Source organism: Chionomys nivalis, chromosome 2, assembly GCF_950005125.1.
Source record: "Chionomys nivalis chromosome 2, mChiNiv1.1, whole genome shotgun sequence".
Lineage (NCBI taxonomy): Eukaryota > Metazoa > Chordata > Mammalia > Rodentia > Cricetidae > Chionomys > Chionomys nivalis.
The window spans coordinates 17,322,187-17,345,320 of NC_080087.1; the positions used below are offsets into that span (position 1 = coordinate 17,322,187).

The 23,134-nt window shown below is 40.3% G+C and overlaps 1 protein-coding gene across 2 annotated transcripts in view; it reads right to left on the bottom strand.

Moving 5' to 3' along the window:
- Positions 1–23,134, bottom strand: part of Esr1 (estrogen receptor 1) — a 353,250-nt gene that overhangs the window by 178,459 nt on the left and 151,657 nt on the right. For both annotated transcript variants that reach the window (XM_057762857.1, XM_057762856.1), the window contains exon 4: positions 14,294–14,410. In XM_057762857.1, the coding sequence (XP_057618840.1) occupies positions 14,294–14,410 (117 nt within the window). The remainder of the gene's footprint in view (positions 1–14,293; positions 14,411–23,134) is intronic.

Consider the following 23,134-nt stretch of genomic DNA (forward strand, 5'->3'; position numbering starts at 1 on the left):
GTGGTGTATAGAAAGTGATGTTTGTATCCCATTCAAGGTGCCGCTTAATCAATGAAGTTATTTGGAGGGTGAAACCAAGCAGGCAGCTCGTGGGAGAGCACGAAGAACCCAGAGCCGGTTGAAGAGATGCTCGGCTCTCCACAGTCAAGGCAGGTCAGAGCAGAGAGGATGGCACACCTCCCACTAGCTGAGAGCAAAGTCTCCCCACAATTAAGTTGGAGTAATGAAAGAAAACGATTAGTCGTATGAATGCATGCCGCAGATTAGGGATGGGGGTGCAGTAGAGGACAGCAGGCAAGTGAGGTCAAGCTAGGGGAGGAGCCTAGCACCTGAACACGGGCGGGAGCTGCTCTCATGGGATGCTCACACAGCCATGCATCCTGCAGTGTTCAAATGGCAGGACAAGAAGCTCAGTATTTGTGTTAGCACATGGGATCCGACAGTGTACACCACCCACAGATCAAGCACATGATAAAAGTACTCCAGTGACTCAGAAGGAGAGGGGTGTAATTTCTAGGGATCCTACACCAGTTCAGGGATGGGAATCAGGAAACAAGTAAGTGTGTTCCTAATAGCTAAAGCACAGTAACTACCATCAGGTTGAGGCTCTGTATGAAACAGGAAAACATATTCTGTAGCTGATAATCAGATCTGTGCACTACAGCAAAGGCTCTATTAGGAAAGTGGGAGAGAGAATGTGAAAAATTAGGTGTGATTCAGAAAGTAGAAAACAGTGAAGGCCAAGGGTGGAGGAACTAAACTATAGATACTTAAGGAAAATCTGCCTACTTTTATCTCATCGATTTCCCAACTCAGAGTACAGATTAATTGTTTAATAATATTTACTTAATTAGGATTATACTATTCAGGAATTACATTTTATCTGAAGATTAGATTCAATACAAAATATAAAATTTAAGAGTATTTCACATTACTGTAAGCAATTTATAGCTTACCATGAGCTATACGTTCCGTTACACAACCTCACTGAACCAGCCACCATTATCATATTATTGTTTGTATTTGACAAATAATGAAAGTGAGATCTGAAGACATTAAGTGTCATGTTCAAAGATGTTCAAATGTCAATCCATGTTTAAGATAAAGTTCAATACCTTGCACAAATATTAGTGCTTGATATCCACATATTTATCTGTAATTATCAAAACACAGCTCCTGCTGACCCTCTGTGTGCCTTTACAGGGCATTGGTATTTCTGTACAGATATATTTTCTACAAGACTGGAGTCTACAAAGAAAAAGAAACAAGCCCAGGAGGCTAGAATTTACACTGACAAGAGCAATCTGTCACCAAGAATAATAGGGAGACGATGAAACTACAAAGAATAAAGGCCAGCCAGGGGCAGCTCACTTGGTCACTGGGAGCATAATCAATACCAGGAAGTGAATTGGGACACCAGAAAATTCTGATCCTAGGTCAGTTGAAACAAAGGTCATCTTTTTACAAGGTCTATTTCCACCATTTGATTGTCCAAAGTTCGCCGTTTGACCACATTTCCAATTCCCTTGTTTCTGCAACACTTTCACACCCGGATGCTCACTGGGGTCATCAGTGAATGGCTTTAGAATGGAAAGCTAGACTAGACACAGCAAATTTCCCTAATAAACGCTGAGATGTAGCTCCCTGGCTGAGCCCTTGTTTCACGTATGTGAAACCGTGGGTTCAATCCCTGCCCTATACCAAAATAATCTAAGGAAAACTGTCAACATTTAAATGTGAAATAAATGGAATAATTATTAGTCTGAGGAATCGTGTTTTTAAATGTATAAAACAAACTATGTGCAATTCTGTATTCTTCTCACTCATTCAGTATAAGCCAAACCAATGGTTGGTAGCATCCAGGTTCCACCACCACAGACTTCATTGATCATCCCCTCCGCATGTCTTATCTCATGTTTTCTGTGGTTTCTAAAAAACTGGTCCTTAGGTGTTTAAACTGGTGTGTATGGTAGTTATTTGGGACTCTCTGCGAATCTCTATATTTGACACTTCTTCCTCTTTCCAGAAGGCAGAAACTAGAAAGTTCCACTGGATCTGGAGGCTCAGATTTAGTTGCAATCTACTGCATGTCTTGTAGAAAATAACTTAGTTATCTTCTCAAAGTCTTGCCAAACAAACTTTCCCCTTGAATTTTTACTTTCAGTGTGAGTAAATAATTTGTGGCAATTTCATGGTCATCTGATCACAGTATTCTGACTGGAGTGAGGATAGCACCAGAATCATCTGCATGTCAATCTCCACTCAGAAAATGTCCACACCCCATGGACAGTGATCAAGAGAATAACAGCATCCATTTCAGCAAGTATTTCCAGTTGCCAGCTATGCTAAGTTTAGCTGGAAATATAAGCATGATTATTACTGAATGTGTTCTTAGATTTATATAGAGATAGATAGATGATTGATAGATAGATATCCTTTATCTTCACATCATCATATTTGTATTGCTTCTATATTAACTTAAATCATAAAAATATTTAAAAATTTTATTTTGATTTTTCTCTAGGCAGAGTTTTTTTGTGTAGCCTTAGCTGTCCTGGAACTTGCTCTATAGACCAGAATAGCCTTGGACTCAGAGATCTGCCTGCCTCTGACTCCTGGATGTTAGGATTAAAGGTGTATGCCACCATTGCCTGACAAAAAAAATAAAATTTAAGATTTGAGAGATACTTTAGAGACTTCTAAGTGAAGAGCTGGGTACCCTTCATTTTTTAACAAGAAAATACTAGGCATTAGTTTTATTTTTCATTGTAATAAGAAAATACTTAAGTCTTGGGATCATAAAAATAGGTGTATTTATTCCACAGCTTTGGAAGCTGTAAGTCTTAAGACAGAGACACATTCCTATTGGCTAGCCTCTGGCCATGGCCTCCTGAAGGAGAACAACCTGTCATAAGTATGTACAAGAGGAACCATAATGCAAGTCAGGAACCAGAGAGCAGGGAGGGATATTTTTTTCTCTTTTTAGGAAAAAATAATAACTGTAGGCCCCCAAAAACCATGTTTAATTCCTTCGGAGGGCAGTTTTCTCTAGGACTTCATCATTCCCTACTAGGCTCCACTTCTGGTTTCCACACAGAAAGCCCATCCACCAACACATGAGCCTTGGGGACAGACAAACCACATCAAATTCATAATGAAGTAGTATTCCAAAGGGTTGTAGGCAATAAGTGAAGAGCTGGGTACATGCCGACCATTAGTCAGGACCCCTATTCAAAAAGATGACCTTTGGCCCCAAGGAGTAAAAGTTCCTTTTTAATCATATTACTATTAAATACTTTTTAAATGCCTACCATAATTTCTATATACCTACACAGTACTGCTGCTGTTCAACTAAGCCAAATTCAGTAACCAATTCTTTTGTTGCAGAAGTGGTATCCTGTGTCCACAGTAATTGTTTATAAGGCACGATTTCAGTTTGTGACTATTGATATCTTATTATGCGTGTATCTATCTTTGATGATGACCTGTGTCGTGATCAGGTCAGCTAAGCCATTCAGTACAATGAAGAAACAATCATTGATCCACAAATGGGTCAACCTGGCTTCTTGCTGAGCTGCTAACTAGCTGTGTGACCTGGAGGAGAACAATGGACCGACGAACAATGAAGTGAACTAGATTGTCCTTAAGTTCTTTCCCACTCCAAAACCAGTTCATTATCCTAAGGTCAGCCGTTCAAACAGAGAGGAAGAGTAAGGAACTTCCTGGGATCTTCGGTTTATAGAGTTCACAAGTAGCAATTCATTTGTATTACTGTTCCCAGATGTGGACATTTATTAGAGTCCACTCACAGAAAAAGTAAATATATTCTACAAGACATCACTTAATTTTACAAAGGGAAGATACAAACAAGGACAAGAGAGAACTTTCCAGAGAATCATACTTGCCTTGACTCACTGAAGACATATCTTTTAATGTAGACAGTAAGATACAGCTGTTTGCTCATGGAACTAGAAAGATATCTCAGGAGTTAAAAGCACTTACTGCTCTTCCAGAGGACTCAAGTTTGGTCCTACATCAGATAGTTCACAACTGTCAATCACTCCAGCTTCCAAGAACCAAATGCCCTCTGGTCACCCACACAACACATGTCTCATACATATACACAGGAACACATGCATTAACATAAGTAAAAAGAAAATTAGGGAAAAAAACAATATCTGGAAATTCTTAAAAGTTAAATGAGAGCCTTTTTTCCTTCTTTAAAATCAAAATAATCTCTAAACAAGAAAATCAAATAAGTGGAAAAAATTTCATCAGTGTTTAGAAAAGCTGATTAGAGTTACAAGAATTTTTCATATGCTTTATGGTAATCACAAAGCAAAAGTCCTATGATGGGTATCAGAAGACAAAAAAAGCAAAGATTTACAGCATATTATTTTAGAGAAATATCATCTAATCACAAAAAGAGACAGCAAGAGAAGCAAAAGTAACAATCAGCAAAATAACATTGGTAAGTTCTACTTCTCAGAATGCAAATGAATAAAATTCTCAGATGAAACGACCTTGGAATAGTAATTTTCTCAGTAATAGCACAATTAACAACAGAAACCAAATACGCAACTATATGCTACCTGCAAGAGATTCACTGCACCTAGAAGACACAGAGATAGACTGGCAAAGTAGGGCTAGACCTTGTATGAAAACTCAAGCCACAAGAAAGTAAGGGCAGTTGCCTCAAATAAGATGGAACTTGAAGTCAAAAACGGAAAAGAAAGTTATTTATTATGACCAAATGTTCAATTCATCAAGATAATGTAATATTTGTAAATAAATATACAACCAAAAACCAAGAACTCAAATACATAACAACCATCCATCAGCATGAAAAAAAAAATACAGCTATAGTACAAAAGAAACTTTAACATTCAACTTTGAACAATGGAAACAGATATCAGACAGAAAATCAACAAAGCAAGCTCAAGCTTGAGCCGCATCCTCGCAAAAGCATACCAGCGAGACAAATATGTAATGTCTTTTCAACAGCAGCGACACAGGAGGGACTTGCTAGGCCACAGAACACGTTGCAACAAATTTAGCAAAAGTGAAGTCATACCTATTATCTTTCCAACCTCAGTAGCATAAAGATAATAATCAACAACAGTAGGGATTTTGGAAAATTAACAAAAACATGAAAATTAAACACTCCTAAATATTTAATGAGTCAGAATTTTAAAAAGGGAGGGAGTCATTAGACCAAAAAAGAGGAAATACATTATGCCAAAAGTTATGGGGTACAAAGAAAAAGCAATTCTGAGATATATTTATAGCAGTAATAAAGGTCTGTATTGCTAAGCACTTGGCCAAGCTTCCAGAGTTCAGTCAAAGAGAGGGAGGAGTGATAATATGAGCAAAGGGGTAAGGCCATGATGGGGATACCCACTAAAACAGCTGACCTAGGTAAGGGGAGCTCACCGACTCTGGACTTACAGTAGGGGCACCTGCATAGATCAAACTAGATGCTCTGAATGTGGGTGGCACATGTGGCTTAGGCAGTCTGTGGGGACACTGGGAGTGGGACCAGGATTTGTCCCTAATGCTTGAACTGACTTTGAGGCACATTACCTTTGGAGGGATATCATGCTCACCCTAGATATAGGGGGTGGACCTTGGTCCTGCCTCAAAATGATGTGCCTGACTTAGTTGATTCCCCATGGAAAGCCTTACCCTCTCTGAGGAGTGGTTGGGGTGGGGGAAGGTGGGGAGAGCAGGAAAAAGGGAGAGAGTGGGACCTGGGATTGGTATGTAAGATGAGAAAAGATTATTTTAAAAATAAATAAATAAAATTAAAAACAAATAAATGTCTGTATCAAAACTAAAAACAAAAGAGAAAGAAAGAAGGATGGATGGAAGGGACAGAGAGAGAGAGAGTGGGAGAGAAAGGTGGAAAGAAGAGGAAAGTTAGTTAGTTCTGAAACAGCCTAACATTACACTTTAGAAAGCTAAATAATAAATAATGAAGCCCCAGATTAGTAGAAACAGTGAGACAATAAAGACTAGAACAAAAGTAATGAAGTAGAGAAGAACAAAAAGTCAAAAATATCAATAGAATTAAGAGTTGGTTTTTAAGATAGACAATACTAGCTAGATAAAGAAGGACAGGAGACCCCCCAAAATAAAATTTTTATATAGAAGATGGAAAATTATAAAGAATACCTAGCAGTACAAAGGAGACGGTTGATAAGAACATACCAATAAACCTGACTAAAGAGAAGAAATTGACAAATTCCTGGGCACATGTAATCATCAAGACTGAATCATGAAAGATGAGTCAGTGATGAGTTAGCAGAGTGACTGGGTAGGGAAAGGTCCCCATCAAATGTAAGCTTAGGACTGAAGGTGCTCACTACCAACTCTTCAAATAATTAAAGAACAGACACTAATCCTCAAACTCCTAAAAACTTATAAATGTGACACACTACAGTGACGGGGAAAATAACACAAAATCATTTCACTAGATACAAAAACTGCCCTTAACCAAGTTTAGTTTCCTTTTCTGGTTAAAAACAAAACTCTCAAAAGATTTAATAGTGAAGGAATGTATCTCAGAACACATCAATATACCCATAACAAATATACTCAGTAGTGGAAAGTTGAATATTCCTTATATAAGACTGGGAGCAAAGCAAAGATACCAATTCTTGTTGCTTTTATTCACCATAGTGCTGGAAATCCTAACCAGAGCAACTAAGTAAAATAATGAATAAACAAAAGCACAAGAAGTAATACTACCCATATTTATACTTTGCATTGTTTTATAGACAGAAAACACTAAATATTATAACAAAAATGTTAGAAAGAAGAAGCAACTTGAGTGTGGTCTTAGAATGCAAAATTATCATACAACAGTCCAAAAATTCAATTGTAAGTTGGGTGCAGTGACATGTATTGGTGAACACAGCACTTGGGAGACTGAGGAAATAAGATCAAGAATCCACTAAATTGAGCTGCTGATGAATTTCAGGACAACCTCATCTACATAGTGAGATCCTGTCTAAAAAGATGCAGTCCTGTTTCTAGGCAATAACAATGGGGTATCCAAGAAAACAACTCCATCTAGGTAGGATAGCTATAAAAGATAATGTGTTTATCCAAGAAATGAAAGAGTCATGTACTGAAAACTAAGTATCAATTAAACAAACTGAGGAAGACGCTGGCAAATTGAAAGATAGCCAATGTTCATGGATTAAAAAAATTCCATATTGTTAAAAATGTCCAGAGTAGCTGAAGCGATTTACAGATTTAATGTAATTTGTATCAAAATGTCAAGAACGTTGTTCAAAAGAACACAATAATCCTAAAAGTCAGGTACAAACCAAAAGTCCTAAATATCCAAAGCAATCTTGAACAAACAGAACAAAGCTAGAGCAACACAATGATTTCAAATTATACATCAAGGGTAAACTATGATCACAAAAGCATGGTAATTGCATACAAACAGACACACTGATCAATCAAACAAATAATTCATAAACAAAAAAGAAGGTAGAAAGAACATAAGAGACAGATAGATGGGAGGAGTGCTGGGGAATGCTCTCTTCCAGTCAAGGCTATTGTAATCATGAACTCAACTCCCTGAGCTCATGCTACTTGCACCTACACGTGGTCAAGCCGGCCAAGATGGGGAAGATGATCTCCAAGCCCCAAGCTTCACTGAGAAGCTCCTGGCATTTGATAACTGAAGAGGGAGAATCACTTTTTTCTTTTTCTTTAGGGATGTGACCACTGATAAGTTTCAATGGACAAAATTAACTTTGCTGAGTGGGTTTTCAAAAACAAACAAACAAACAAACAAAAAAAGGCATGAACTTGAGAAGGCCACACTGGGGATAAGGAGCTTGGAGGGGAGCAGAATATGATCATATTTCACTGTATATATGAAAAGCCCGACAATAAGAAACATGTTTTAAAAGAAAAAAAAAGAGCAGACTTAGGTCATAATGATTATGTATTCCATAAATAAAAATTAAGCGTTTTTAAAAACACTTTTCTTGCCTCTTTAACATAGTGGGGGGTTTTGATCAGATTTAATCTCTTCTTACCCAGAATACTACAGACGTGAAAACATTATAATAAACATTGTAGAGCAATTGCTTGGCAACTCTAATAAGAGCTCATGCTCTCACCGCATGAATAAAACAGAGTAACTCTTAAACAATATATCACTTTAGAACACTCTTGAATTTTGGGTGAGAACGCTGTTATCAAAATATTTACAGATTAGCTCACTGCTTCTACTATCTCAAATCTCAGTGCAAAATACCAGGAAACCTAACCGGTATACTTCGTGAGTAAACTCTGCTTGTCTGTTAACATGAGGCAATTTCCTCATCCGCAAAATGAGGATGCTGGCATCAACATGCCTTTGGGTCTATTGCGACAAGTCTCTGTAAATCTTTGGCAAAATTAAAGGATAAACCACAAAGCTCATTTATTATGCAGCTATACACATCAAAAGGCCTTTTTAAGGCATATACATCTATGCCAGTTTTGACCCTCCAAATGAATTAGAAACGCTAACCCAGTAGACACGTATACCTGTTAATATTTGCCTCCAGGGGAAAAAATAATTTAAAGGAGCAAGTCGATGATAAAGTTCTTAGGAGACGATGTGATCACTCTCCTTGTGTAGAACTTTGGATCTGTAAAATATTTTTATATGTTGTGATTTGTGGTCCTCAAGACAAACCGGTGGAGTAGAAATTGTTTAGCTCATCTTGCAGCTGAGGACAGCGTGTCTCCTAAACATGACCCCAGCAGAGCTGCCTACCGACTCTGAGAGGAGCCAGTATTTAAATCAGGGCTTCACATCTGAAGCCTTCCCCTTTTCATTAACCAAGATTGTCAAACACACAAGAAATAGTAGATACTTGGAAATCAAATGGCCTGCGTAATCTGCCGGGTTGGATAAAATCCAGGAGCAACTATCAGATGCTCTGACTCCCATCCTGATATTTTTTAATTTAAACATCCATCCTCCAACACAATCGAGCCTCGACGTGCCTTCTGGATTTTATTACATGCAGATGTTCTCTTTGCATTGTGAGAACAGGACTGCGAGGGGCTAGGGCCGTATTCATTGTCTCTTTACCCACAATGCCTTGTAAGAAGTCCTACACATAATTATTTAAAGAGACTGAGTCTATTCATTAAAAAATTCTTAAACCTCTTCTCTGAGGCTTGTTTTAGGGATAAAGAGGGCAAAGAAAGAACTCCAAAGAGCCAGCCTGGAATTTGTTAAATATATAGCAATATAGTCACTGGGAAGTTCTAATAGTGAGTGGCTCACCCAGAAGAGCTATTCTGTGCAAGCGAGGATACTGGAATCTAACCCAGCCTGAGGCAACAGGGAAGACCTTCCTAAACAATAGATGTTAGTAGATGTTCCTAAACCACAGACTTTAAGTGACAAAAAAAAAAAGGAAGAAAACCAAGGCAGAGAGATCTAGACATGCACTCAGGTGAAAAGGCATTTGAACTGCACATTTTAAATGTTGCATCTCCTGGAACCACAGTTATGAGAACAAATCTAATCACGGTGGGATGCCATGGACATGCACTCTTAGATCTGTAGAATAGGTCTTTGATAAGAGAATCAAGTCCTATTCTAAACTCCAATCACTTTCTTGCTATGTATGTATTCAATATCCCAGTTGGTATCTAGCCTGGTTAAGAAACTGGATGATTATGAACCTGTTGGATAATGTTGCAAAGGTTTATTCAATCATAGGTGTTCTTACAACTACAAATTTTGTAGTTAGCTATAATGGTACTTCCAATTGTAAATTAAGTCTTTACCCTAAGAGTGGTTGATACATATGGTGTCATGAAGTCATGTGTGGTATCCTGTGCAATAAATCATATTGCTTTACAAAAGATACTTTATGAGGGTGATTAACAAGAGATGTTCTCACAGGCTGTGTTTTTTATGATAAAACACACCTCAAAGCCTAAATATATAAATAGAAATAGTCAGGAAGACACATTCTCAGTGTGTATAGACAGACCCTGAGTAGTTGACTGGGAACCCTAAAAAGACACTGCTAAATATTGAATCGTATGCCTGCAGAATTTGTATTTTGAAGCCCCAACCCCCAGAACCACAGAATGTATCTGTCATGAAAAGCAGGGCATTTGAAGAGTGGTTAAACAAGCTCATAAAGTTATGTCCCTAATCCGGAATAACTGGTGTCCTTACAACAAGAGGAAGAGAGTGTGGGCAGAGGGAAGGTCATGTGAGGACGGGGGGAGTGGCATGCTACAAGCCAAGGAGAGAAGCACCAGGAGAAACCAGAGCTGCTACATAGACTATAGGCTTCCAGCCTCCAGTACAGGACGAGGCTCATTTCTCAGTAAGCCATCTGATATGTGGTGTTCTCTTGCAGCATGCTGGAAGTAGGGAATTTTACCCCCAGAAGGAAAACTCTTGTATCAAAATTCCAGCACCCAAAGTGATATTTGGAACAGCTCCTTTATGGAGATAATTAAGATTAAATGAAGTCAATATTAGAGAGATAATAACTCAGAGGTTAAGAGTACTGACTACCCTTTCAGAGGACCCAGGTTCTATGACATGGAGGCTCACAACTATCTGTAACCCCAATTCCAGGTGATTAGATGTCTTTTTCTGAGTTTCAAGAGTATCAGTCAAGCAAGCGGTGCACAGACATACATTCAAGCAAAGTACCCACACACATAAAATAAAATAACAATAAAAAATTGTTTTTAAAAAGATTAAATGAAATTAGAGGGATAAACCTCTAACTCAATAGAACTGGTATCCTTCTAAAAAATGGAAAGATGAACATATACCCAGAGGAAATGTTATACGAAGATACCTCAAGCCTGGAAGAGAAACCTATACCAGAAACCAAATTCTCTAGCATGTGAGCCTCAGACTTTCAGCTTCCAGTAATGTGAGAAGGCTAATTTTTGTCATTTAAAATATCCAATGTGTAGCATTTTGTTACAGTATCCCTAGAACACTAATACAGACATACAATTTTTTAGTCACAAATGCATGTGTATAAATATGTGCTAATGGAACTGGAGAGATGGCTCAGAGGTTAAGAACAATGGCTGCTCTTCTAGAGGTTTTGAGTTCAAGTCCCAGAAACCACAGGGTGGCTCATAGCCATCTATAATGAGATCTGGGGTCCTCTTCAGACACACAGGCATACATGGAGGCAGAATGCTGTATACATAATAAATAAATAAATCTTTTTTTTTCTTTTTCTTTTTTTTTGGTTTTTCGAGACAGGGTTTCTCTGTGGTTTTGGAGCCTGTCCTGGAACTAGCTCTTGTAGACCAGGCTGGTCTCGAACTCACAGAGATCTGCCTGCCTCTGCCTCCCGAGTGCTGGGATTAAAGGCGTGTGCCAACACCCCCTGGCTAAATAAATAAATCTTAAAAAAGGAAAAACCAAGTATGTGCTGATGTAGTGATGTGGGCTGTCCTGTCTATGTGTTGCAGTTACTGGTTGATGAATAAGGCTGTTTTGGCCAATGGCTTAGCAGAGTAAAGTTGGGTGGGAAATCAGAACAAAGATATATATAGAGAGAGTAGGCTGAGTCAAGGCAACACCATGTAGCTGCCGAAGGAGAAATATGCCCAGAACCTTACCCAATAAGCCACAGCCTCATGATGATACACAGATTAATAGAAATGGATTCATTTATGACATAAGAGCTAGCTAGAAATACACTAGAGTCACTGGCCAAACAGTGTTGCAATTAATATAGTTTCTGTGTGATTATTCGGGTCTGGGTGGCCAGGAAACAAACCAGCAGTCTCCATTACAGCACAGACCATCCCAACACAGGCAAATCTGCATTTCTATTCAAAAACAGAAGCATCCCACTACGTCTTTGTCAACAGGAATTTCTGTTAGACAGAAAACGAGGGAACATTGTTTAGATTTATGCAGCCAAAATGGCTCTCTCTGCATAACGATTAGGATTTTTAAAAAAGAATTGTTTTTAGGAAGGGCGTCAAGGTATGAGTGCCATCACATTGTTCAAAATGCTCTGGACATATTCGAGGTGATTCTTTCACTTTTCAGAGAGAAGGAATCCCTGGCTCAAGCTGCCTGCAGTTCATGCAGGAGAAACTTGAACTCTGCCGTTACTCCCTGTTACGTTCCTGTCACTTATCAAGCTACCGTAGGAAGCTTTTGGTGAGTTTAATTAAGCCTGACTAATTTTCTAATGGTACAAAGAAAGATGAATTCCTAAATATTGAATCCATTTGTGATTCAAGGTGTCATCTTCTGAATGTGACTGTTCAGTTCTTAGAATTAATTACCTCTGAATTCCAGCTGCTTTTTCAGGCATTTAAGACATGTAGTCATATCTCACACAAATCACAAATTCAACATTTCAACTCTTTGCTAGGAGACAGTTCTAAATGTCGCCTTCCAAGTCTCATCCTGACCAGGGAACAAAGATGTCCTCCATAGAAAGCTGTGGCAGTGAAGCATGCCTTCACCTTGACTGCCACTCCTGGGTTTCCCCCTCTTCCCTCTTTGCCCTGGTATTAATCAGTTAAAACCTGACTTTCCTCTGCATTGGGGAGATAGCTCAGTTGGCAAAGAGCTTCTCTGATAAGCCTTAAGACAGGAGTTTGATCTACGGGACACACATGAGAAAAGCTGGGTATGGGAATGGGTGCATGTAATCCCGTCTGACAGGTTTAGACTGACCAAGGAGACAAATCTTCGTGTGTGTCTGTAAGGCAGTTTCTCCCTGGGTTAAAGGAGATGGAGAGACTCACCATAACTGTGGGGTAACCCTATACCATGGGCTAAGATCCTAGATGTCATAAAAAGAAAAATAAATGAGCTGATTGGGACATTCATCATTTTCTGTCTCCTGTCTGTGGCTGCGTTGTGACCAGCCACCTCAAGCGAATGATGCCATGACTTCCAAGCCATGGCAGACTCTAGCCTCAAGCAGTGAGGCAAAAATTGGACCATTTCTCCCTTAAGTTGCTTTTGGCTAGGTATTTTTATCACAGCAATGAGACAAAGTACTTTTTTGGTTTTCTGATACAGGGTTTTCTGTGTAACAGCCCTGGCTGTCCTGGAGCTCACTCTGTAGACCAGGCTGGCCTAGAACTCACAGAGATCTACCTGTCTCTGCCTCCTGGGTGCTGGGATTAAAAGCATGCACCAGTCAGTGAGATGAAGTAAGTATTAATGATATGCCCAGCAATGGTGAAATGGAGATAGGCAGAGATCTGGGTTTAGGGGTCAGTTAGTGTAGCCTGCTTGAGCAGTTCCAGGTCAGTGAGAGACCCTGTCAGATGAGTGGATGGTACCTGAAAACCAACATCTGAATGAAGGTGTCTTCTGACTTGTCCATTTGTACCTGCCCTGTTCTGTTATCTCATCTGCTCCTAGAAGCCTTTCCCCAGGATAACCCGCATGGCTTCTTTTTCCCTGTGTCAGTGTGGAGACATCTGAGTGCATCTGGGACTCTACTTCCATCTTGTAATACCTGTCTGGTCCCTGTCACTACAGAGAAGGCAACCCAAGATTAGAATCGATGATCCATCAGAATCGATGATCCATCTGATCCCGACTCAAGAACTCAAAGGAATCTCTCAGATAACCACATGTTGGATTATCTAATAATCTCCCAAAGAAGACTGGATTTCAGAGTCCCACGCAAGAAAGCTGGGAGACTGAACACGTGAGGAGCAAGGAGGGGATGTAGGCATGCACCCACACACCAGCAGCCACAAGATAAACCAATGTCACACTGCGGGAACCACCCCAGCATCAGGCCAGACACAGAGGCTGTGAAGGCTGCTGACTCAGCTCCTCGAATGCCTTTTGATTGAAATGTAGATTTCCTAAGTGACATAAAACAATAGAAGTAGACTCAGCAGCTGTCTGGCTCTCGCTCTCTCTTCCGTAGGGGACTCTCCATTGAGGAAAGTTCATCTCCTAATAACATTTTCTGGCATTAGCTATATCAACAGAAACATCAACACCTTCCCAGAGTGAGTCACGGAGGAGCCCTCCTTCACCTAGTACCTCCCACACACCTTTGATTTCCAACACAATGTTTACCTTGAAAATATAAAACACAAGGTTAGGTATGGTAGAATTCTTGGTTCTGGTTTCTTCCAATTAAAAACAAATACTATGCATCCTGAAAACCTTTTTTCCAAACCGAAGAAAAAGAGAGAAAAGGTGCTAAATGGGAAAGAGCCAACTCTGAGGTTACAGCAGCCAGCCCCCTGCATCAGCACCTCAGGCACATGCACTTACCGCCTTTCATCATGCCCACTTCGTAACACTTGCGCAGTCGGCAGGCCTGGCAGCTCTTCCTCCTGTTCTTGTCAATGGTGCACTGGTTTGTAGCTGGACACATGTAGTCATTATGTCCTAGTGAAAGCAGGAAGACCAAATGAGTATCATTTCAGGAAACCTAGCAGGTTAGAATCTACATGGAAACTTCTGGAAGGTGTGTTTCATAGCCATGGCTTGGCCTTGGTGAGCTGCTACCCAACTTTCCTTCTTCTCTGTCCTATGTGCAAACAAAAGCTCTGTTATCCTTAATCTATGCCTCAAGACGATTGCTTTAGGAGTCGTCTGGGCAAACCTTCTCCCCTCCACATGACCTGTGTCGGACAATATGATGTGGGTTTTGTTTGTGTTGCAGGAAAATGTCATAAACAACATATATTCACAAGGCCAAGGTCTCTCTATATAAGCTTTGTTTTGGTTTGGGGTTGGTTTTGGTCTGGGTTTCAGTGGGATCTCTCAGGCCACTTACTAAATAATATTAGAAGAACAGTCATAAGTCAAACTTTTCAGAAATTCAAGAGAAAACGAGGAATCTTTAACTCATTAGATATTCAAATGAATTGCAGAATATCTAAATTCAACTCAGAGTAGTAGGCTGGGTCAGAGTTCATCGGTTAAGTGCTACCTAGGTAATGCTGAGTAAGATGCTGGCCATTCCCTCCCGTCTAAGCTAGAAAAGATAATGACATGCATATATAATAATTACATAATTGTTGAGGCCTTATTCTAAGACTTTAGAAATGAGTCAGTGTAAGTCAAGGGATAATGACAGTGCTCAGATGGATCAAGTCATCCAATTAAGAATTCCCTTTCTTTCCTTTTTGACTATTGGTTCTCTCCATCAGATGCTTCTCATTGGCCTGGGCATATGCAAGCCCATCCCTTCATGTTAACTTCCATGTTATATCAATGCCCTTTTTACCCAGTTGGACTCCTCAGAAATGTTCACTCTGGGGTTACCTTTCCTTCCCTCTCTTGAGTGGCTCAACACAAGCCATTGGTTTTACACTAAGCTACCTCTCACTAGCTGCTCCCGTGGGAATTCCGCACACAATGCCAAACATTATGTAGGGGAAAGTCTTGAATTTAGACTAAGGACTAAGGGAATGACATGTGTTACATTCTCAAAGCAAAATATAGTGCACATACTAATTTAGAGACATCAAACAGGCCTCTAGTCCCCTGTTCACTAAGGGCAAAGTGCAAGCTACTGAAATATTTGAACACAGGCTCTTTTGCCTCTTTGGCAACATGAGAACCAGACCCAACTAGAACAGTATGGGGATTTGAAAAGAAATATAAGACTCCTTATTCAGATATAGTTTATGAAAGCTATTGTGTAAATAGGCCTCAGACCAACTAACATCTTCATTCTTCTATTGCGTATGAGAGACCAGTGAAGACAGTAAGCAGGGCTATACATTTGCAACTCTGGCAAAAGACTTCATACTGCCTCAAAAAATGCAGACACAGTGATTTAAAAATAATAGAGAGTGAGTACCACTATATAGTCCAGCCTGGCCTTGTACTCACAAAGATCTGCCTGGATTCTAGGCATGTACCACTGTGCCTGAGCACATTGTCTTTATTAACAGGGAGAAATTGAGGAAGGCATAGAATGGGGAACAAAGTTGATCTGGAAAAAGAGTCAACAGACTATAAATAAATGGTTCATCATTCTGATGCCCTAAGGCAATTTTTAGTGTTTTACCTCCTCTAATGTTTACAAAGAATACAACAATATATTATTGTTCAAAAAAATTAAATACACATTATTATGCCACAGAAGAAATATTTAATAGCTACTTAAACCAAATACCGTGTTGACTCACTTTCACTATGATAGTCAGGTATTTTACAAGCCAGAAGAAGAGGGGAGGAGTAAAGTGAGTCAGAAACCAACTGGCTGCCTCTCTGTTTGGTTTGACTATCCACGATAGATGTCTATCTCCCTGAAACCAGGTGAAATTCTCGAACGAACATGTCTAATACATAAAGCACACCGGATCTGTGCAATTGACTCCATCCCTTAACAAGAGTGAGAGCAGAGGTCCAGTATTATGGTCACAATGCAGGACTTCTGTGACAGTGCTCAAAATAAGCTAATGTCCAATCAATAAGCTGACTAGCAAAAGAGTCTAATAAGCAGTACATGTTTGCTATCTTCAGCCAAGCTTACCTTCCCTAGGCGAACACTAGAGATGACGATTTTTAAGTTTTCAACTAATATTAGATTAAAAAGCCACAAGGCTGTCTCCCCCAGATACATGATGTAACTCCGTAACTGCCTGATGTCAAAGCAAGTATTTCCCCAACTCCTTTAGAAACCCTCTTTAATCTTGTAAAAAAAAAAAAAGATTTATGAGAAAATTATACTGAACTAGAATCAGTTTTTGAGAAGCAGCTCAATTATATGAGTGAAAGCTACAGTCATTTAACTGCAGAGACGAGAAGCGTGACCCTATAACAGGACTGGAAGGATTGTAAAACAGGTGAAGGGTTGCAAAACTAAACACTGTTTTCTTTCTCACCAAGAATAAAAAGTGAGGCCTTGGGGATGCCCCTCCGTGGTCCAGCACTTGCCTAGCACATACAAAAACTTGGGTCCCTTCATCATCACACAAAAAAAATTAAAGAAAAATCCTTCAGAGAAATATAGAGCTCGGGCAGTGGGAAGTGTAGGGAGAGGATGCAGATGAGATTTACATGCAAGGCAAACCTGGTCCCCAAGAAACACGGGGCTTTGCGACAGGAGGGCTGTTCCTTCAGCTTCTCTAGGATTCCTTTCTCTTGACTCTTCCTTCTTTCACTTATTCTCTCATGACAGCTGTTTTCTTTTTATTATTATCGCTCTGAAAGCCTACATTTGTTAGTTATGAAAATAAACAACGTTCCATATCCAGACACTCCAAAGAAAGATAAACAAGGACCTAATTAAAACAAACAGTAGCTTGAGAGAAATCTAATACCCTGGACTCTTCCTTTGTCTCCCTTCTCCTCAGGACATTTTGGCAGCAACCTCAGACCATATCTCCTTTTGGGGGCTTTAGTCAGTGCACCCAGAATCCATCCCTCCATCCAGAATTGACTCATAGATTCTTTGGAACTGGCATTACCAGTTGAACAACTGCTGTGGTTTGAATTTCGAATGTTCCCCACCAGCTAGCATTTTGAATGTGTAGTCTCTGGTTTGTCTGCTGTTTAGAAGTTAGGGCCTGGCTGGGAAAAGCAAGTTACCATGAGGTGGATCTTTGAAATCTACACCCAAACCTGCCTTGCCTCTCTCTCTCTCCTCTCTCCCTCTCTCTCTCTCTTCTCTCTCTCTCTCTCTCTCTCTCTCTCTCTCTCTCTCTCTCTCTCTCTCTCTCTCACACACACACACACACACACATTTAGACACCAGTTGACAGACCCTGCCTTAGACTCCCACCACCTCAGATCAAGGCTTTCTGCCATCATGCCTGCCCTGCAAAAATGAATGAAGATTATTTGAACCTGTGAGACAAAATAATCGTTCCTCTGTTAAGCTAGTTCTGATGGGTATGTTGTCACGGCACCAGAACAGTAACTAAGACAGTGGCCATCTTCGTGTGTCTGCAGGCTCTCTCTTCTCAATTACCAACCATGAAACCACACACACAGACTCACCAGAGGTCACCTTCTTCACTGACCCTCCCACTACGCCCCCATATCACACAGTTTCACACACAGAGACACCTAGAGATATCAAATCAACTGTTCTAATTATTTTTAAAGGCAGAGTCAGTTATTTAAAATAAACACAAGTATGTGTGTGACAGAGAAAGAAAGGAAAGGTGTGTGGGTGTGGAAGATAGGGAGAGGCTTGGGGTATCTTGGGGGTGTATGTATATGTGGAAGATAGGGAGAGACTTGGGGTATCTTGGGGGTGTATGTATATGTGGAAGATAGGGGTAGGTAGACTCGGGATGTCAAATAAACACAAAGTGTTTGAGAGAGAAAGGGAGGGAAGGTGTGGGGGGAGTACATGGAAGACAGGGATAGACTTGGGGTGTCTTCCTCATTTCTCTTTTACTCCATTATTCACAATGTTTTTTCTTTTATTTTAAAAATATACTTAGTTCCATGTATGAAACTAGAAAAAAAAGTCATCCTGAATGAGGTAACCAGACCCAGAAAGACAAACACAGTACGTATTCACTCATAAGAGGATATTGGATGTAAAGCAAAAGATAACCAGACTACAACCCACAGTCCCAGAGAAGTTAGGTAACAAGAAAGACCCTAAAAGGGACATGCGTGGATCATCCTAGGAAGGCGAAATAGATAAGATCTCCTGGGTAGGCTGAGGGTGGGTAGGGAGAAGAGAGGAGGGAAAGGGGGATAAGAACATGAGGAAACAGGATGGGTGAGTTGGTGAGGGACAGAGAAGGAGAGCGATGAAAGCAAGATGGGTTTTGAATCAAAGTCTCCCTCACATGAGAGACTGAACTCATCTATCCCTGCAACCTTCATTAACAGAAGGCTAAACTTGTCTGACAACCTCTTCATTCAAGAACATGATCTATGTTCCTGCTGGCAATCTTGGTAGGCTTCTCAACAGCTATCTGACCAATGGGTGTTATCAATGGGTGTTATGAAACCCAGGATACCTGTACATAAGGAAGTGAAACAGGGCACTGACATAGCCAAGCTGATCTCATGCACTTTAATTTAAAAATATGCAAGGTATGTAAAAAAAACTGATATTAAACATTGGGATTTAAAAAGTCTTACATTAGAGGGTAATGGGCACAGGTCAGATCTCTGGATATGACTTACAGATGACCAGGCATATTACCTGACTTACACCCAGAAGAAGATGGGAAAATCCCGAGCTGACCCTTGCCAATTAAGTGGAGTTTCATCTTTGTAGAGTCATGTACATCAATCACTAGTACCAAAGGAAAAGAATGCACTGAGAGAAGCCAGGTAAAACCGAACACCAGGTTCTTGGGGCCACCAACAGAAGAAATGGAAGACGGTCAAGGGATTGAATCCGGTAGGGAGAATTCAGAAGGCTTCTGAGTGAAAGTGGGAATGTAGGAATGACTGACATTTAAAAATGAATAATTAAGAGTATTCACAATTATGCCCAAGAAAAATTCATATCAAAATAGGTAGTAACCATCCGTTAGTACTAAGGTACCTGAGGCAAAAGAAGATGAGAAGATTTCATCAGCTTTCTAAATACGTGGGGCTGGAAGAAGAAGAAGTGAAAGGCTCCTGCTTTTCTCCAGGATGTCCTGAAAGCTGTCCTTACTGTTAACCAGGAGGATCTGATTCAAGAGGGTGGGTAGGAAGAGGGGGTGTAGAACAATTCTAAATATGTTAAAAGAGAGTTCAGAAAGACAGCAGCCAGCTGCCCAGTCCATAGTTGTAAGAGAAATACTAAAGTCAAATCAAAATGAAATTGCAGGTGAAATACCTGGCAATTCCTCTTTCAGGAAAATATTAAATAAGTGGAGGTGTTAGAGGTTGGGGGATTGTCTAGATCAGATTGGCCCTTGGATAACTCTATCAGGGACTGTCTAGATTGTTAATTGAGGCAAGAGAGCCCCGCCCACTGTGGGAAGCATCATTCCCTGTGCTAAAAGTCCTGAGAAAGCTAGCTAACCACAGGCCACTCAGCAAGTCAGCAAACAGCATTCCTCCACGGTTTCTACTTCATATCACCGCCTGAGTTCCTGCCCTGACTTCTCTCACTAATGGAACCTGTTAGACAAAATAAATCCTTTCCTTCCATGAGTTGCTTTGGGTCACCATTTTATCACACAGCAGAGATGAAGCTAGAAACAGTTTTTCTAGGCTCCGTCCCCAACATCAAACATTCATACATGTCTGTGATTGAAAGCAGGAATTCAAACATATATGGGTGTGTCCACACATAAAGCAACATTACTCATAATAGCCAAAAAGCAGAGACAATTCAAGGTCTACTGACTTAAATAAACATACAAAAGGTGGCATGTAAATATGACAGAATTACCATTTAGCCTTTTAAAAGAACGAAAATCTAATATACTACAACATGTGTGAATGGGGAAATCATAACGCTAAGAAAGACAAGCCAGACACGAAAAGCTAAAAAGAACTCTGGGTACATGATGTACCTAAAAGATACGCAGTGCTCACAGCCTAGTGGCCATCAAGATTCATCAGAAAGTGAGGCAGTTATTATTCAAAAGGCACAGTTTCAATTTAAGAAAGGAGAAAGTTTTGCTCATACAACATAAATGGACCGAACTGCATAGTTTGAATGGTTCAAGTGGTAAACTTTTGTTGTGTATACCTAGCGATGGGGTTGAGAAAATGAACTTGGAGTTGTCAAAAGCATCTGTGCAAGAAAGAAGAAAGAGGAATCAAAGTTGGAAGACTGTATTGGTCCTGACTTGCTCACATGTGGCAGGCTCAGTGGCCAAGGACTGACTAGTACCGTGGGCCATGTGCTTTTCATAAACTAGCCACTGTGCTTGGTGAGTTCAGCGCTTTGCCTCATCTCAGGATCGCAAACAACGAGTCTGGTTACTCTAGCTACACAGTCTGAAGCTGAGACTCCAGGGAGCTAACTTGCACATAGTCGCTTGGCCCAGAGATGGTAGAACCATCATGAAAATTCAGGTCTGTCTAATCCATGAGTCTTTGGGTTTTTTTGTAGAATACTGCCATTGTTGGCTAAGTAGAAGGAACACAATACTGACTCAGAACACTTAAATATTAAATTGTTGCTTACAATAATAATGGGACAGTTTAATAAATCACTATAGCATTTAAGAACATTTCAAAATTAGCAATACACTCATCTCCAGACTGATTCCTCATACATGGTTCTCTCTCACCAAACACGAAAGATAAACGACATGAAAGATATTACATTTATCTGTGGATCAGGGCTTGTATTTTTTTTTTGTTGTTGTTGTTCTAGAAAACCTCTTTAACATAGTCTAGTCTAGCACAAACTATGGATAAAAGGAAAAACTAGAAAGCAAATTTTTTGAGGAAATTAAACAAAAAAACTTTATGACGTCTGAAAGAATAATTGTAGCAGGATGTTTGTAAATAAATCCCACTTCGATATTAAAATGACTACTCTCTGATTCACAGCCAGTGCAATGAGCCAAACCAAATGAAATCAAATTTGGCTGTCTCAGTGAACACATTCCTAAAAGTCCAGTGAGGACATTCAGTGGGCCCTGATGTGAACTATTTCACAACCACATCTGTATGCAGTGGCATGAGCAAAAATCAAAACAAAACAAAACAAAAAGGCACCGAGTATCTTAATCATGTATCCCAAATTCTATTTTCACACTAGTCTTATCCAATTAATCTTATTAGAGACAACACCCACCTCAAAATGGTATTTGGCTTTTATTTTTTATCTAAACCAGAAAGTATTACTAATATCCAACTGTATTCCCAACAGATGTTTTTAAAGAAGGAATTCTAGGAAAGACAACAGCCCTGGAAAGTTTCCTTTTCTACATGAAAGTGAAGTCAGAAGGCCTTCTCTCTGTCCTCACAAGACCCCGGTCTACTGCAAATGTTGACAGGATGCCATTGTGTCCAGTCTCTGCCGTCCACCTGCACAGCCACAGTTGTTCCAGTCACCTGGCACGGAGTCAAGCCAACAGCTGTGGGAAAGCATGATGGGATCCGTGACCAGCACCTCACCACCGTACCCCAGAGACAATGAGTCTCATTCAGCAATGCTTCCCCTAGCTCCACACACACGTTAGTGCTGTTATGCAGGCCATACTAGGACCCCCTGAAATCGCCCCCCCCCCCGTGATGTCCAGCATAGGGCTCTGATCACCCCGAGGACATGTTGTCTTGCCCCAAGACGCTTGATTCCAGAACGTGTGGGAGGCTGTGGGGGAAAAAGAAAAAAAGATGGGGTGATAGGGAAGGATCAAACAAAAAGAACAGTGTAATGATTGGGGCGACCAATTCAAAGGCAAGCAGCATTCCTCTAATACTCTAACATCCTGGCCCTTCTACTTCATACTGCATGCTTCCAGAAAGTTCTCCAAGCTTTCTTACCACTTCAGCTCCTTTAAAGACTAAACGTTGATGTCCAGAAGTGGTAGAAAGAATTTCAAAGTGTTCCCATCTTGAGAGGCAAGGAACAGAAAATGTTCTTGCATTTTGACAGACGGGATAAATATGAAAGGACCTTGAGCAGGGTTCTGCCGAGTGTCCTGGTCCCTCAGAGCCAAGTTCAAGCTCATGTCCCAGCTTGGTGTCATTTTAATGCTTTAGGGGAAATGGTAAATATGGCTGACTGAGATCAAATGTGGTGCAGAATATGGAGACAGAGAGGTCCTTCAAACTGCTGGATCACATTTTTTAATGGACTCCTGAGTCAGGAAATGCTAACTAAGAATTTCACTGGTCTTTGGGAGTTTCTCCCAAGTTCTTTTATAGGCAAAACTTTGCCTAGACAATCTGATGCAAAGTAAGGACGGAAAAGTGAGGCATTTAAGATTCCACAAACAGGGGCTTTGCCGGCACATCTGTACCCTGAGGTCAGACATTGTTGTTTTTTGTAATTTGACTCAGTTCTTTTCAACAATAAGGAAACAAATGGCTAGCCGATCGTTCTTAGAAGTATCAGCTAATTGAGGCATGGTGGTGGTGCATGCCTTTAATTCTAGCACTCAGGAGGAAAAGATAGGGAGATCTCTGTGAGTTCAAGACTAGCCGAGTATACAGAGTTCCAGGACAGCCAGGACTACACAAAGAATCTCTGCCACGCCCCCCCAAAAAAAGACAGAAAGAAAG